The 16,629-nt window shown below is 47.1% G+C and overlaps 1 protein-coding gene across 4 annotated transcripts in view; it reads left to right on the top strand.

The window, feature by feature from the left end:
• The window catches only part of CSTPP1 (centriolar satellite-associated tubulin polyglutamylase complex regulator 1), a 114,540-nt gene extending 98,282 nt beyond the window's left edge, over positions 1 to 16,258 (top strand). For all 4 annotated transcript variants that reach the window (XM_079952424.1, XM_079952426.1, XM_079952425.1 and 1 more), the window contains 5 exons: positions 6,592 to 6,677; positions 9,835 to 10,030; positions 11,100 to 11,209; positions 14,657 to 14,720; positions 15,355 to 16,258. In XM_079952424.1, coding sequence (XP_079808550.1) covers positions 6,592 to 6,677; positions 9,835 to 10,030; positions 11,100 to 11,209; positions 14,657 to 14,720; positions 15,355 to 15,535 — 637 coding nt within the window. In that variant the 3' untranslated portion in view covers positions 15,536 to 16,258. The remainder of the gene's footprint in view (positions 1 to 6,591; positions 6,678 to 9,834; positions 10,031 to 11,099; positions 11,210 to 14,656; positions 14,721 to 15,354) is intronic.
• The last annotated feature ends 371 nt before the right edge of the window (positions 16,259 to 16,629 follow it).

Here is a 16,629-nt window from a genome sequence, read left to right as displayed (position 1 = left end):
GTAGGCAAAAATGCTAGAATACGCAGAATTAGCAAAAACGACAGGAAGAATGAGAGATGATACAGAACAAAGGTTTATTAGAGAATGGGACATTTACAGAGTATACCTAAAAGGGCATTGTAAACATCTAAATTCTCTGGCAGGTTTTGATTGACCCCTGCATGACATTTTAGAAAACCAAGACAATTTGAGACAATTTATGAGAGACAATGGAAAGTGTGCAGTTGATAATGTAACCCAGGAAACACAATGGGGTGATTGGAAGTCATAATGGAATCTTTGATGTATGAATTTTCTTTTCTTTTCTTTTTGTAATTTGTATTGATCTTGGCTTGTTTTTGTTGATTGTTTTTTTGCAAAATTAATAAAGCATTTAAAAAAAGAAAAGAAAAAAGAAACTAATAGCGGCCTACCTCAGAAGCTGATTGCAAGGATAAATGAGAATTTTTGCCAGGAATAACTTCATTGGTCCACAGTCTTCACAATGCAGGCTATAAGTCTGAATACATAAATCTGAGAGGAGGCACAGTGCTGAAGATTGTGTCAAGGAATTTAATCTGCAAAGCCATTGTAAACCTGAGGCCCCACTGAAGGGGGGGCAGGCTTCGCACAACTCCTCTGTTGTGTGCTTGTGCCTTGGAGACAGACAAGCTGGGGGCTTTGGGACGGCAGGTGTGAGAGAAAAATGAGATCTGTGTCTGAGGCACCCCGGCTCAGGTGGGAATGATCTCACTGCCTTTGCTCTTCTGGGTTTGAGAGCTTCCTTGCGCTAACAATTTGCTCTCACCCACGCAGCTAATCAAGGGAAGTCACTTGATATACTGCCTTAACCTGAAGCTGGTTTTGCCTCTCCTTCCTCTTCTATACCTTCTGATACTCTTGTCTGCATTTTTCTTTTAGTTTCCCCCTACTCGTACATCGGAAGCCCCTGGCTGACTATGGGCCATTAGTGTCACCAGATGGACAGATCGTTTTTTCCCATGCAGCTGGCTCTTTCGATTCAGTATCGGCAAGCAGGCTCATGCTTGTCACCTCCCCTGCCAACCAGGATTCTTGTTCCTGCTTTCAAGTAGGATATAACTTAAGGCTTACCATCAGTCCACTCAGTGACAGCACCTATCGATAAGCTTTGGGGGCTATGATTTCATAGGCAGGCATCGTTCATAATCCAACAGGCCTTTTGGAATCCTTGAAGCTGCATGGTTGAGATGATTTCACAGGGCAGCCAGCTCTTTGGAGGCCTGTTGCTATGTGCTGATAACAAACCGTATGAAAGAAAGAGGTCACATACGATGTTGGGGCAGAGAGGAGAGGCAGCCGCAGTGCAGAAGAGAACGAGGTGTGATCCAGCATCTTTAAACACTGGTTGGCTCCATTCGTGGGGTGGCATTTAAGGGGCAAATGGTAGGTGAGTGGTGGGCTGTGAGCTGCCTGTCCACTGCTCCCATCCCTCCCCCCAGTCCCTCTCTCCAAAGACTTTTCTTCTAGTCACCTTCTGATACAGGGAGTAAGCCTGGCTGCTAGAAAAACTTCTGGGAGAGAGGCTGTGTGCGTATTTCTCGAGGAGGGGGTGATGGCGAGTGGGGGAGTTCCAAGAACCCTCACCCATGTTCCCCTTTGGCCTTATGAATCACACCCCACCCCACATGAAAGGGGCAGACACGGACCCATCTTTAAAGATGCAGGTCTGCTGCTTCACGTGCAGTCTGGGCCTCCATCTCTTGTGGCGAAACCAGAGAGAACTGGGCTAGTTCTCACATGCCCACATGTGAGTTCCCTGTAAGGCATCGGCCACAGGCGGTTTGGAGGCTTTCATCTTTGGCAGTGATATGTGACATAGACCTGCTTTGATTTGTGGGGTGGGAAAGAGGACGGTTATCTGGCTAGAAGCAAACTATTAGGACTTGCAGCAGAATTGCAAGCACACCATATACTGTGCCTAACTCCCTTTTTTAAGCAATGATTTGTGCCTGCTAGTTAATATTAGGCTTTGCTCATATTAAGTGCTCTCTGCATGGGCTCCCAGTCCCATAACAGGGGTGATCAGGAAGAATGGGGAGCCGGGACACAGACATGAGCTGATCCAGCTTGGCTCGAAGAGCAGAGGCTATTCTGTCTCCAGCACCACAGAAGGAGTGATGGGCTGTGTCCCACACATCAGCTGCTTGTAACCTTGAAACTACCTGAAGTCTGCCCTTCCCAAAGGGTGTGGTGGCAGAGGTGTGAGAGAAGTCTACTTAGTGCCGGGCAGTTCCCTCAGTTCTGATGTCAGGGGCGGGTTAGCAACAAAACACCCAGTGTCAGGTAAGTTAGCTCTTTATTCAAAGAAATCAAAACAGCTCAGTCCTAGTGGTCACAGCAACCCTTCCCAGTAGGCCTAGCCCCAACGAAGCAGTTGCGAGGACTGAAGGTTCCTTCTCCAGCAGCCTACAGCTCCTCCCCCTGGTCTCTCTTTGCTCCGCCCTCTTCATTCCTCTTCTTGTTCTGGGAGACCAGGGGGAAGGGGAGGTGGTCACAGATGGAGGGAGAGCTTTGCTGGCTTCTTCAGCAGCCTGCCTCCACTTTGCCTCTTGACCTCCCCCTGCCCCTGATTCTGGATTCCTGTCTGTCACAGCCGCTTCCTGCTCACGAAACCCTGTTACCTCTTCAGCTTCCAACACCCCCTCCTCCCAGTCTGCCCCCTCTGCTCCCTCTGACCACTCATTGTCATCCCACCACCAATCCCCTGGCTCTAAGCCTGCTTCCCCTGGAGGGGGTGCCTCCCTCTCCCTGCATCCAGCCAGTCCATAGCAGATGAGGAGCTTTATCAAGACCCCTCCCTGCATCTGTTCAAAGGAATGATCAGATTTCAGCTATTTCAACAAGGGCCTTGATGACATTGTGCTGATTAACAAACATTCCCCACCCCATAACATACGCTTGACAGTTTCAACTTGTTGCTGCTGAAAAGTAGGCTTGCTGGGGTTTCATATCATGGCCAATTTCTGTCTGTGACACCCGCTGACTTAGGGCCAAGCTAGATGTTCATTTAATGGGTAGTATACAGTGATGGATCTTATTTTTCCCTAATTAATTACAGGGGTGTGTGATTCTTACTAGGAAGCCAAAGCACGGGATGTGGAGGGAGGCTTATTTCTTCACTCCTTCTCCATGTTTGGAAGAGAGGTTCCTCCCGCCCCCACCCCCCAGCAGCTAGCAACCTTAGGAGAAAAATGTCCCCATTAGCGGACTCTACTTTCACAATATGCTGAAGGTAGGAATTGATAAAATGGATGGATGGATGGAGGAAGAGGGGACTTAACTTACAGAAAAGCAGAGTCAGCCTACCACATCTGATCTACAACATGCCTTACTTTCAGCTAGTAGTCCTTCTGTCACCTCTGTGTTTCTTTAGATTTTGTCATGAACTAAAGGCATTAAATCGAGTGCTCCACAATATGCAAAGCATCACACGGACATGTAAAACCTGGGCTCTGTAACCTTGTGCTTGGAGTGCAATATGAAAAATAGAAAGGGAAGGATGAGACGTTTCTCCTCCCCCTGTCCACAAACATCTGTTTTCTAGAGAGATAGTGCCGGTCCATTTCCACCTCCAGGATGTCGCCATAAATTAGGACCACGTCCCTTTCTTGTGGCTCCTCCACTTCCTCAGATTTTCCTCCCATTCAGCTCTTTAGGAGAAGCATAAACATGTGCTTTACAGGTTGCTTCAGCTGTGCAGCCAGCAGTTCACTTGGGGAAATAACTCTGTCGCTCACCCTCTTCTTAAGCAACTGGGCCGGCTCTACCCACAACTGGTCTTCTCTGGAGAACAGACACTCGGGCCCACTGGAGCCGGTAACCCAACACCAGAGGACACCTGCTTCCAGCTAGGTGCTTCCTCAAGACACCTTCTGGCATAGCTTTATGGTCTTCCCTTAATTTAGCTTCCTCAAATACCTTTGCAGAGCTTCAGACAACTATCACAGCCTTCCAGCACTTCTAGAATTGGGGCGGGGTGGGGGGAGAGAAGGAGTGTCGACTCCATTAAGGGTCAGACCTTGAATTCACCACTGAAGCTCAGCATGACTTCAGTGCCCCTGGCTTTTTCTTCACCCTCTTTCTTCCAGGAGCAGAGATTTCCTGGTAACTTCTTTTCAGCCTCTCCTCTGACGCCTGCTGCCTTTGTTGGGGCTACCTGAGGGGGGCAAAGCTTTGAGGCACCGATGCAGCCTGTAGCACTTCCAAGGGCTTGAAGAGTGGTTTTGGATGCCAGAGGCTGCGCTGCATTGCCTGGGAGATGGAAGATGCTCTGCCTTCCAGCTTCAAAGCCATCTCCTTGATGTGGCCACCGACAATCTCCATAACGTGCTTATTAGTGGGAATTAAGAACTGGAGCTGCTGCCGCTCTAGACAGCAGCAGGAGGAGGAGGAGGAGGCGGTTTCTGGGACATAATAAATAAAACAGAAGCACTTCAACATCTTCAAAGGGTTTTGTTTTAAATAGTGGCTTTTCTCCTGGGGACCCTCTTAGCCGTAGCCTTTCTTCTTGGCAATAATTAATTCAAGCTGCTCTGTGTGCTTGAATTTGCCTCACTGAACTGAGCTGGTCCGAGTGGCGGAGAGGGAAGCCTTTCCCGCAGATGCGTCCGGCCGCTCTTCCGTCTCCTCCTCCTGCTCAGCTTCCACAAGCCTCTTCCACCAGTTGGAGCAACCCAGGACTGATGACTTCTCTCTGGATTATAAGGGGGTCCTAGTCCCAAACCCTCCCCAGTAAAAGGCATTCCTGCTTTGAAGGATACAGTTCGCTCTGTGTTAGAACCATATGAACGGACAAATGCTGGAGGATGTTTGCCAAAGCCATGACAGAGCTTACTGTTTATGGAAGCAAAATGAGTTCTCACCCTATTTGACCCTGCGTGTTTTATGAAGAGTGAATTGTATATCTGTATATAGGTGCGTTCGTAGGCTGTGATGTGGGCCCAGCTGCCCTAACAGGATCTCTCTAGGCTGGGATGGCTCAGCTGGTACAGCATGAGATTCTTAATCTCAGAGTTGTGGGTTTGAGCCCCACATTGGGCAAAGGATTCCTGCATTGTAGGGGGTTGGACTAGCTAGCCCTAGTGGCCCCTTCCAACCCTACAGTTCTATGATTCTTGTCTATCCATTCTCAAGGTCAGCTCTTATTCGTGTATTTCGTGCATGGGGTCTTTATATGGACAGAAACTGGCAAACAGATGCAAACTAAGAGCCATGCCAGTGTTTGTCACCAAGTAGGAAGCATAAAACACAAATGATAGTTCCATGTTCCCTGCAGAATCCACTAAACAGATGTGGGTCCCAAACAGTTAATGCACTCCCCACAAAGTGCTCCCTTCTCCCTACTCATTGTAGTGAGCAGCCCAGACTTGAGACATGAAGGGAACCAAAGGATTATTTCCTGAATCCTTCATAGGAGCATCCCAGGTTTCACTTTCATCTTGTTCTGCTAGTTTAATAAATATCAACGCTATTTGAAACTGCAGCATAAATCGGCACAGTAAAGCCCTTTTCTTTCCTGCTAGCATTAGCTGTGTTTGTCCAAGGTCAGAACAGGAGGAATTTGTTGCTGCAATCTTGTCTTCGTTTTATCCTTTAAGTGTAGAGTACTTGGCCATTATTGCTAAACCAAGATAGCAGAAGGCAATGTGTCCTTCATTCTTTTAGGATTCCAGAATGTGCTGTCAGAAAATTAGTGATTCTGTATCTTACATGTATGACATTTTTATTTCGTACTGGCCAAAGCAGGACTGATACTTGTGGGTTTCCAAAGTTTAGGTGTCAGGAAGGTCCTCCATCACCACCTTTTTAGGAACAAGTGAAATAAGTTAAGAACCTCCTTCCTTGAAAGCACCCAGTCTCTTGAAGGCAGCTCAGCTCTCAATGTTTCATTTCTATTTCCACAGGGTTCTAATGTTGCTTCCACACACCATGAAATCAGATCAACCCAATAGCCACGCTTGTCTGTTTTAGCAGAAGCAGTCTCAGGGCACCTTAAAGATTTAGCCAGTTTATAACAAAACAGCTGAAGCCACAGGTGGTGAACCTGTAGCCTTCAAGCTAAATTTGTGTGGTTGGTGGGAGTTCAGAGAGCAGGAGGCAGGAAATTGTGTGTGTGTGTGTGTGTGTGTGTGTGTGTGTGTGTGGTGCTAGGAGAGAGCCAAAAGAGATGGAGTGATGGAAGACAGGGAAGCCTTTGACATGTGATCAGTTTAGACCTCTGGCAGTTTAGACCTCTGTTCATTCATTCCCTGGCAGCCTGCTGGGTGAGATGGAAGAGAGGCGAGAGAACAGTGGCACACCGGGAGAGAGAGGAAAGGTGTTTCGCCCCACTTTTGGCTCTGCCTCCCATCACCTGCTTTGGGAAATAGGCAGAGGTAATTCCTAGGATTCCAGTCCATGGAAGCTTGTGCATCTGTTCTAGTCTATAAAGGGCTGTGACCCTCTTTGTGAGTTCGTTTTGTGACTCTGAAGAGTCCTTGCTCACTTCCTGTGAACTTGGCCTCAGCTGTAAGTTACCTGGCATAGCAACTGGCTGTTGTTGAACTATCTGTCTCTCCTTCTCCATTCCAGGATTGTTCTCATGGATGATGCTGTGGACTGCTTGATGTCTTTTTCAGACTTCCTGTTTGCCCTCCAGATCCAGTTTTACTACTCAGGTGAACCCATCTTACTAACCTAGTCTCTCTTACTACGGTGACCCATTTAGGATTGTAGACTCTGGACTTAGCAGTTTCACACCATTGCCCACCCACCCCTTTTTACATGGTAATATGTATTGCTTCACTTAACTTCAAAACGTGATAAGACAGCAGCCCTGCACTTCACTCTGCTGAGTGTGGCCCTGCCCTCATGGTGCCACTGTCCTCCTGTGCAGCTACAATAGACAGGAGTGTGGCAGGAGTGTGGGCAACACGGGCCAGGAAGCCTTGTCCTACAACACAGATCCTCCTGATAGAGAACTGCATGTGAAGATCATTCACTCTACACATGCCTGAGTCAGAGAGACACTTTGGACGCAACTCATTTCCAGAAAACACTGAAGTTAAAGCATGAAAAGTACATGTGGCTCCTCCTCATGTGTGAACTTTGCATCCATTTCACCGTATATTTATTATTATTGGTTTATATATTTCTACCCTCTCCTTTAAAGGCAAGCCCTCGCAAGGTGGCTTTTGCAAAACAATGGACAAATAGCACAATAAAAATACACAAGATAAAAGCATATACAGGAGTCCAGCTTGAAAAATAAGAAGCTTGGTGAAATAAAGAAGTCTTTAGAGTCTGCTTAAGAACGACAAGAAAAGGGGACAAGCAGAGTTCTTCTACAAGTGTGGAGCTGACACTGAAAAGGCCCTGTTTTTGGTATTTGCCAACCTTAGTAGGAGGTCCTTAGCCTGGGTGGGTTCATATGGGTGTAGGCAGCGCTTCAAATAATCTGGTCCTAAACTGTTCAGGGTTTTAAAGGTTACCACCAGTTCCAGGTGCAAGTAGATAAATAGGGACCGCTTACCAGCGGGAAGGTAAACGGCGTTTCCGTGTGCGGCTCTGGCTCGCCAGAGCAGCAATGTCACGCTGGCCACGTGACCCGGAAGTGTCTCCGGACAGCGCTGGCCCCTGGCCTCTTAAGTGAGATGGGCGCACAACCCCAGAGTCTGTCAAGACTGGCCCGTACGGGCAGGGGTACCTTTACCTTTACCTTTACCTACCAGTTCTTCACACTGAGCCCAGAAACAAATTGGTGGCAAGAGCAACTGATGCAAAATCAGTATGATGTGATCAAACTGTCTACTCCCACAAGCATTCTGGCAGCTGAAGTTTGTAGCAGCTGAAGTTTCTGGACTGTCTCCAAAGGCAGAAGTTTCTGGACTGTCTCCAAAGGCAGTCCTATATGCAAATCACTGTAGTAGTTTAGTCTGGATGTAACCAATGCATGTGCAACTGGGGCCAGCTCCACTTTCTCCAGACAAGGCTGCAGTTGGTGAATGAACCCAAACTGATAGAAGCCACTCCCAGCCACTGAGGTCACTTCCATAAATAACACTATGCCCAGGAGCACCCCCAAACCACACACCTGATTCTGTGTAACCCCATCAAAAACCTGTTGTGAACAAACCTCCATTGATATGTGCACCCGCCATACCTGAACACTGGCCATGCTGCCTCAGATTGCATTGTAACCCAAAACACCTGGAGAAGAAAAATATCAATATACAACCAGCACGACCACAAATAGGCATCATGTACATGGTTTTCTCACATCTTCACAAAAACCCTTTACATGTAGCAAATTCAAAATGCTTGAAGCAGCCTCAAGTATTTTATTTCTGGAAAGCAGTTTCCTTTCTGATGGTAACCAGCGAGAGAATGGGTCTGAGTGAAAACTCTAGCACCTGTCAGGGGTAAAAACCCTGAAATTTGGGAACAGTGTATATTCATGGTAACCGTGTGGAAATGCCTGTTTACATTTTATTGCCTCTGGAAGATGGAATCGTGTGCTAAATTCCTTCATCCTTACAACACACCTCTCTGTTGTTTATCTCTGGGCAGGGATGGAATCCAAATGCACAGCAGATAATGAGCCCCTCTCTCAGTCACTCTCTCCTGCGTGAATGGGGTCCATTTCAAGAATGCAGCATGTTCTGAAAGCTGCTCTAAACTCTGGACCTTCAGGATAACCTTAGAAAGCCACCCATCTTCGTGACGCATCATAGCCTTCCAGGCTGTAGTTGTGTGCGTAGAGGTCGGCAGACACAGACCACAGGTCACCACTTCCATGCTCATCTGCGCACGTCAGCTTTCCAGGCTACCCTACCAGCCCACATGCATGCAAACCACTCAGTGTGGAATCTACATCTGTAAATGGCTGACCAGGTCCATAAACAAACTTGTTTAAATTTAGATTCTGGGAGTAAACAGCGGGGAAGGTTTGGAGCCTGGGGGGAAATGCTTTCGGCCAGCTTCTCCCCCTAATTTTCCCTTTGGACCCTGTCTTGTGTTTACTTTGGATTTGTGCTGAAGTACACTGGGCTGCAGGCTGGAGACTGCTTGACCCAACTCCCTTGCCTCCTCCAACAATTCCAAACAGCTTCTTCCTAACTTGGGTGGTGTTTATCTCTGTGACCATGGAAGTTTGCGTGTTTAAGAAGCTGGTCTGATTGGGTGGCCTTGACTTTCACTCTCCTTCGTAGAATTAAAGTTGGAAGGAATTTTTCTTAAAAAGCACACTCAAAGAGCAGGACCTGCAATTCATCCACAAGATTTTCAGAGGTGGCCCTGTGAAATCCTCTTGTGGCTTTCTTGTCCCATCCTGAAAAGGCTAAGTGCTAGGCTGTGTCACGAAGGCACAGAGGTTGCCAGTGTGATTTCCTCCCAGATGTTGTGGGCTACAGCACCCACCAGGCCCAGCCAGCATGGCCAATGGCCAGGGATGATGGGGCTGCTTGTTTTTTTGTTTTGTTTTGTTTTGTTTTGTTTTGTTTTGTTGTTTTTTACAATTCTAGACCACCCTTCATCCGAGGATCACAAGGCAGTTTACAATATAAAAACACAAAAATACATACCATAGTATTAGTCCAAAACCATGTGAAGGGAACCATGTTGGCGTCCCCTGCACTAAGGCCTTTTGGGTCCTCATCACATAGTAACACAAGTAAAATCACAGTATTGCATGCTCTAAGGCTTCTTTGCCAATATCATGCGTAAGTAACTGCAGGAGGAAGAATGGGATCGATTTGCTACACATGTCCCCAACCCTTGCGAATTCCCATGTGTGCCAATAACCATGATTTCTAAGTTGCCTTTCCGTTCTCACAGAGTTCATTGAAAGTGTGGCTGCCATCTATCAAGAGCTCTTGACGGGCAAGAACCCAAACACCGTCATTGTGCCTACATCATCCTCTGGGCAGCATCGTTCACGCCAGACTCTAAGTGAGTGCAGCCTGCTCGATGGGGTGGAGGCATCTGCATTTTACCAGTGCCTTGAGTCTCTGTGTGACAGGTCCAAATACAGGTAAGGCTTGTGACCGGCTAACATGAATAAACCATGGTTCATCTTTGCCTACCTTGCAGGGAGGGGAGGGGCTCCCTGAAGTCTAGGCAAAGACACTCATCACATCTAGGAACTGAGATGTGGCAAGTTGCCCTGTATCCTTAGCCCAATGCTGCCTCTCTGCTCTCTGAAACTAGCACGGCTAAGTACCACTGATAGTTAGATGGGTGTCAGAAATTATGATACCAGCTTCTCAAGGAGCACACAGCTGCAAAAAGGCAGTTTTCCCTGTAACAAGTGAGCACGTTTTGAGACCCCTCTTAACTCTGAGTTCTGCCAGAGGGTCTTTTGACTTAAGAGTAACCCAGTATTCTCAGGCCCATCGAGGGCATTTCAGGCTGAGCGTGAAATAGGGCCCATTTCTCAATAGAAACAGTGCTGACTGTATCCTTCCTTCAGTATGAGAGCTATGCCAGCGCTGACAGAAATGGATTGTAGTACCTGCTGGTCAAAGTTGTTGGGAAATGCCCTTCAGCAAAGCACTTTTCACCTCCTCACATTAAAAGGCAATCATGGTTGCCTGTGGAGATTATTTATTCATACCCTACTTTATAGCCCCAAGACACTCTCAAAGCAGCTCACAGAAGATTCTCAAAAATTAAAGCCATGTTCAAATCTAGTACAGAAGCAGGAATTGTACAGGGTCCACACAGAGCCAGGCTTGTCCAGGCATCATTTCCTGTCCTTGTCCTTCTTCCTTGATGCCACAGCGGGCAGTCGTCCTCCCCTGAGGCAAGGGAATGGGACTAACTGATTGGATCCTGGCAAGACTATGGTGAAATGAGTCTTCCCTTACTGGTAACATGCCAGGCGGCAGCTCCCACCAAAATCCCTTGAGGCAAGGGGGTCCAGCCCAATTCACGCATGGCCAGAGTCAGAGGGAGTTATGGGGAGATTATTTCCTCCTGCGTCCTTTTAAAAGACAGCTTCATGTTGCAAAGTGACACCTGATCCATCCCTCCATCCATAAGCTGAAATTGCTGAAACTGATGCAGCACAATTTCTTCCTGTCTTCCTCTTGTTTGCCTAGTTGTCCCCCATCTGCTATTGTGAAGGAAGTTCTGAGCAGTGTGCAGAGACTGACCTTCTATGGATTTCTGATGGCTCTTGCAAAGCATCATGGGATCAACAGAGCCCTCGGTAAAGAAAAGTCCCACCCTGTTTCTTCCATCTCCCCCGCAATGATGTGGTCTAGGGAAGTTGACAGCAGGTTTTAAAGTGACCACTGAGAAAAATGCCTTTGCCATGACCAAATATGCCAGAAAAACAATGTAGGAGAATTTTAGAAAGGTCCCTTTGGAGTAAAGGAACTTGGAATGAATCAGTCAAGAAAGGCAAGCGGGACAGTACAAAAAAAGAAAGAAAAACCCTTCATTTAAACTGCTTTAATTCCTTCCAGTTGCCCAAAGACCACATCATGCATTATCTTTTAGTTGTAAAGTGTGACTGTGGCAGAGGCGTGTTTGGAAACATGGGTTTCATACCGGTCCCCTTGTCAGGCAGCTGTGACTGGTTGCAACCGTCTGCTGAGTATACATTTGTTGATTTGTTTCTGCAAAATGAGGGAAGTGAGTTTAATTGTTTGCCCAGTCATTTGTGGCCTGGACTGGATCAAATGAATTATGATTGGCTAAAGTGAGCCCATCAGATTTCACATTTAATCTCATGTATTCCTTTGTGCTAAATTTCCAGCTATTGTTAGGTTCTGTCCTATATTAGACTGAAACCTTGCAGCATGGTCCCATTTCTTTCCCTAGCTTAGTGATCTGAAAGCCTTTCTTTTATGAAATCTCTCTTTCCTGCTCTTACTCCCTGAAATCAAGAATAGGGAGGAGAGCTGTTCCCGCAACAAACCCATAAGTCCCAGGGCTGAGCAAAGAAGGGGGAAGAAAGATGTAACACGGGAACTATGGGAACCAGCTGGGATGAGTCTGGAACCTCCCTCCCTGTGTTCAGTCCAGCCACACCTCTTCCTCTCCAGGGATAAACTGGGGGTAGGGCCCGGGATGGGGGTGGCTGGCTGTCAGGTATTCAGATTTGCAGCAGAAGCCTGATCCATGTTATGCTGATTGGTTGGTTCCCCATGGTGCCATGAAGAAATGCTCCTGGTTCCAACTCTAGAGCAGTCTTGCACTTTAAAAATGTTTCCTTTGTTCTAACTGGTAAGCCCATGAGTGAGCATGAGTGCAGCAATCTTAAAAATGAAAAGAGCAGAGGAAGGCTGGGGAACAGACAATACTGATGACAGAGTTGGCATTTGATTTGCTGCTGTTCACATTTCAGTTGTGAATCTGGGCTTACCCCAGAGTTGAGAGAGATGCTGCTAATTTCTCCTCATTGCTATGCCTCTCATCGCCCAAAATACTGGTGATTTTGTCTTCCTTTTCTCTTGCCTCATGGGCTGAGGTGTAATCAGGACTCTGTCTATTCTGTAAGTCTACATGCAGAATGCTAGGTAAGGCATGCTAAATTCAGCAATTCCTAGTTCCTGTTGCAAATATAGACTTGAAAGTCTGTACATATATCCTCCTCTCCCTCCCAATATATACATCCCCTGTCCTGCCTTTAATGAGAAGGATAAATTGTGCCCAGTAGGTAAATATGGGGTCACTTCCTTTCTTAGCCAACATATATAGGTTACAGACCCCATATTTTCTTTTCTAAAAATGCTGATTTGTCTCTTTTTTAAAAAAAAAAGTGTAAAAGCAAACATGGAACGCACCTGTCTCAATAAGAAGCTCCACATCTCTCTATTATCAGAGAGAATTTGCTTTAGCTGGGCACTTACACACACTTCCCAGAGTTGTGTTGTTCCTGAACTCTCATCATCATACCTGCAAAGGTACATCTGTGCTTCCAGCTAGGTTTGGTAAGACTAGGAAAGTGTCTGTGCCCCTCTGAGAATGTAGTGTCTTTCCGGGACAAGTTAACCATTCATATGTTACTGGAGCTTGTTGCCAGGCCTTGCAGAGGAGTACTAGTGACTTCTGAGTATCTTCAACCCATTGCAAGTCCCTGTACGAAGCTGCTTCTCAGTCCCTCTGCCCTGTCTCGTTTTCTGGCCCGTGTGAGCTGCCTGCCAAGGGTCTAAGTCACAGCACAGCCAGCGCTGCTCTCTCCCTCCCTGTGCCTCAGCCAGCCATCTGAGCTGCTAATGCTCTCCTGGTGCAGGGCTGTTTACCCAGCAGCAAGGAGATTATATATCAAAGGGGACAGAGCATACAAGCCTGCAATCCCCTCTGCAAACAGGCTTAGAGAGACATCCATTCACAGGAGGAAGAGGGCGCCTGGACTGTGCCCAGCCAGGTCTGCAAAAGCCACTTTCCAGTAAAGGTGCAAAGCCAACATATGGGCTGAGCAAGCCCTGCCCACTGCCATTGCTGTGCCATGCACAAAGTGCCTGGGTTTTCCCTTCCATTAAGGAAGGCCTGGCCTCTTGCCAGCTTCCTGCCGAGGCCTCTCACAGGGAGGGGCAGCAGCCGCAAGTCGAACAGGTGCTCTCGTCTTGGCAAGGGAAGCCGGATTCTTCTCCTGGTGCCTTTTCATCTTCCCTGCACGCAGGCTGATTTGAATAGGCTTTGGTCTGCAGGGTTAGGGTTAGCCCTGCCATGATGAGAGACAGGGATTAGAGCACAGCGCATGAGTTTCTCAGGCAGATGGCAACGCCCAGCCTCACGTCAATATTGATTCACCAGTCCTCTAAGTGCTGCCTACTGACTCTCCCAAGAGATTCAGGCGTCCCAGGAGACTTTCTTATACATGCAGGAAGATGACCAGCATTTGGCTGGGTTCAGCTAATTGAGGCTGTGGAAGGCTGGCGGCAGGCAGGAGCATTTTCTTGGCTGCTGCAGGCTTCTGTGACATGGAGCCAGGGGTGCTGAAGAACCCCATTTCTTGGAGCGTCAGAGAACACAGGAAGTTGCCTTCCTGTGGTCAGACCATTGGTCCATCTAGTTTAGTGGCTCTCCCAGCTTAGCTCCCACCCCAAGCCACTACATCTTTATTTACCCTCTTGCAAACATGCATCCAGTACATTGTGGGAAGCAGAAAGGGTTAAGGCAAGTTGTCTCCTATCAATACTTCTTTGCAGCAAGAAAGCAGGCCATCAGGATTTCATTCTACACAATTGCACAGTTTCTGTGAAGACACAATGGAAAGACAGCGGCAAGGGTGCTTGCTTTCAGCTTATGTGTTTTAGTTTATGTGTTAGATTTTCTATGAGGCATCCCTCAGAAGACGACAGCTGCATAGGCACCCTTGTTACAAGCGGCCGAGATCATGTAGCTCCTTCTAAGCAAGAAAACAAGTAATAGAGCATGTAAAAGGTAATCAAACAGTTAACATAACTGAGTACCCGCAAATCCCATTGTTTTGGGAAAGAGATTGACCAGCATCACCTTGACTTAACTGCATGTTCTCAAAGGGATGTATCATCCACTCTGCAGAAGGCTCTATTTGCATTATGAACAGCTGAAAAGCACACACAATGGACATAGAAGTTGTCAAGTTCCTATGGCATATGGATGACAGAAGCTTTTGCTGAAGTGTCAGGCTGATCTTCACCTTGTTGCTTTTTTCCTCCTCCAGGTGCTCTCCCAGATAAGGCAGACTTGCTGCTTGACCCACATATGGATCAGGAACTGGAGAAACTGTAAGTCCCTTTTCCAGTGGAGAAAGCAGAGTCAGGCAACATGTCCCTCTAGCTCAGTAGTCTACTCTGCAGTGCCTCTTCCTTCAAGGACATTTCCACCCCTGTCTGCAGATGCCAGGGACTGAACCCAACACCTTCAGTTTATAAAATATGCATTTTCCCCCTGAGCTACAGGCACAGGTTATACAGCATGACTCCTCTTTGGATCCGTCTCAGCTCAGTGGTGCAGTTGATGAGACGGCAAATTGCCTTTTTAAGCAGTTACTGCTAATTGGCATGGAGGACTGGAAGATTTTCCAGCCCAAGTCTAATCCCAAGAAACAGCACCTGTGCAAGAGTGCAAAAGGTGTCTCACACAGCAGTTTGGCTAGCCACCTTAAAAGAGACCCAGAGGCTTCTAAGGAGGCAGCCTTAGCTGTGCAAGTCAAGAGTCCTGTCATTTAAACAAGAGCAGTTTAGGAAGTGGAAGCTATATGCCAGCAGAGGAAGCTCTTGGCTTGTTGCAAACATAATAAAGTCTTCCATGTGGCAGAAGAGCCCTGACGGCAACGTGTGAGCCACATCCCTTCCCCCACGTACTAGTGCACAAGATTCTGCAATGACAAATCTCTCAGCCCCATTTTTCTTCTTGCAGGGTAGCTCAGGTTTCCGGGCTCTCCCTTTCCAATTCCAACCCTGCCAGCGGGGATGCGACCAATGTGCCTTCCCGCCCCTCTCTCCGCCTCAGCTCCCCTTGGAGGCCTCTCCTCCACCGCCGGAAAATGGATGCGGAAAGCGACGGCTCCACCGAAGAGACAGATTCCTCTGAGAACTGATGGATAGATATGCATGGGAGTACAAGCTTATTTCCAGCCCTTGTAACTGAAGCCATGTAGGCGTTGACGAAACATAGCTGTTTAAGCACCTTCCTCCACAAGCTCAACGTGTGACCTACTCCTTTTTACTCTTTATCAGTATTATAGCTCAGAGCTCCCTCTCAGCAAGGCACACCCCATTCTAACAAGAAACTGTTGTTTTCTCCTTGTACTGGCAGAGAAATTGGATGGCTAGGCCATGAAAGCTGACATCAGCTGCAGGGTTCGACTGCCCTCTGGTGGCAAACAAGTCAAATTAGTAGAAACGTTCTAGCACTAGGGCAAGTAGTAGCTACCTTTGAAGAATCAATTCTAATCCCAAAACTATGCACTGTGAAACATTTTCATCCTCATCCAAGGATAGGAAATATACAAGATGAAGCCTGTAACTCAAAGCACTCTTCTTGTCCTCGTGAGATTTATTTTACTTTCTCCTCCTGTATATGCCCTATCTGCTAGTCGGTTAGCTATTCCAATACCTTCCAAGCTTTCACTTCAAAATTCAAACAAGTTAGTAAGACATGACCCCAGTTAAGTCACCAGATTTGAAATTTGGGGCTAAGCTTCCATACTTTGTGGGATGGCCATTGCCGATGAGCATTTTCAAATGCTTACTGGGCTCTATCATAGGAGAAAGGAGTAGGGCATTATTTATTAATTTGCAAAGCTTTAAACTTTCCTGCATAGTAAATAAAGCATGTTGTAAAAGGCAAGTAATGTGTGTCTGAGATTCATTACAACCTTGAGGGAATGCGAAAGGTGACAATACCGCTCAAAACTCCACTAAATCATTGGCAAGTGTCTTCCTAGGGAAGGCACAAAGTTTTTTTAAAAAAACTGTATTAATCAGAGGGTGTTTCAAATCAGCTCATTTTTCATAAGGAAAATATCAACACAAATTGGTAATCCTTGAAGGCTGCTTTCACACCCAGACTGTGTCCTCTTCGCACCTCACCTGAAGTCTGCTAACTTCCCTTCCTAGCCCATGGCATAGAAAAGGGAGTAGCTCTGCCTGCCCCAGTGTCTCTGGGGTCCATCAGCTACATCTGAATTAA

This window comes from Podarcis cretensis (assembly GCF_951804945.1).
Source record: "Podarcis cretensis genome assembly, chromosome: 1".
NCBI lineage: Eukaryota > Metazoa > Chordata > Lepidosauria > Squamata > Lacertidae > Podarcis > Podarcis cretensis.
The sequence above is the reverse complement of the archived record's forward strand: the minus strand, read 5'-3'. Positions and strand labels throughout refer to the sequence as shown.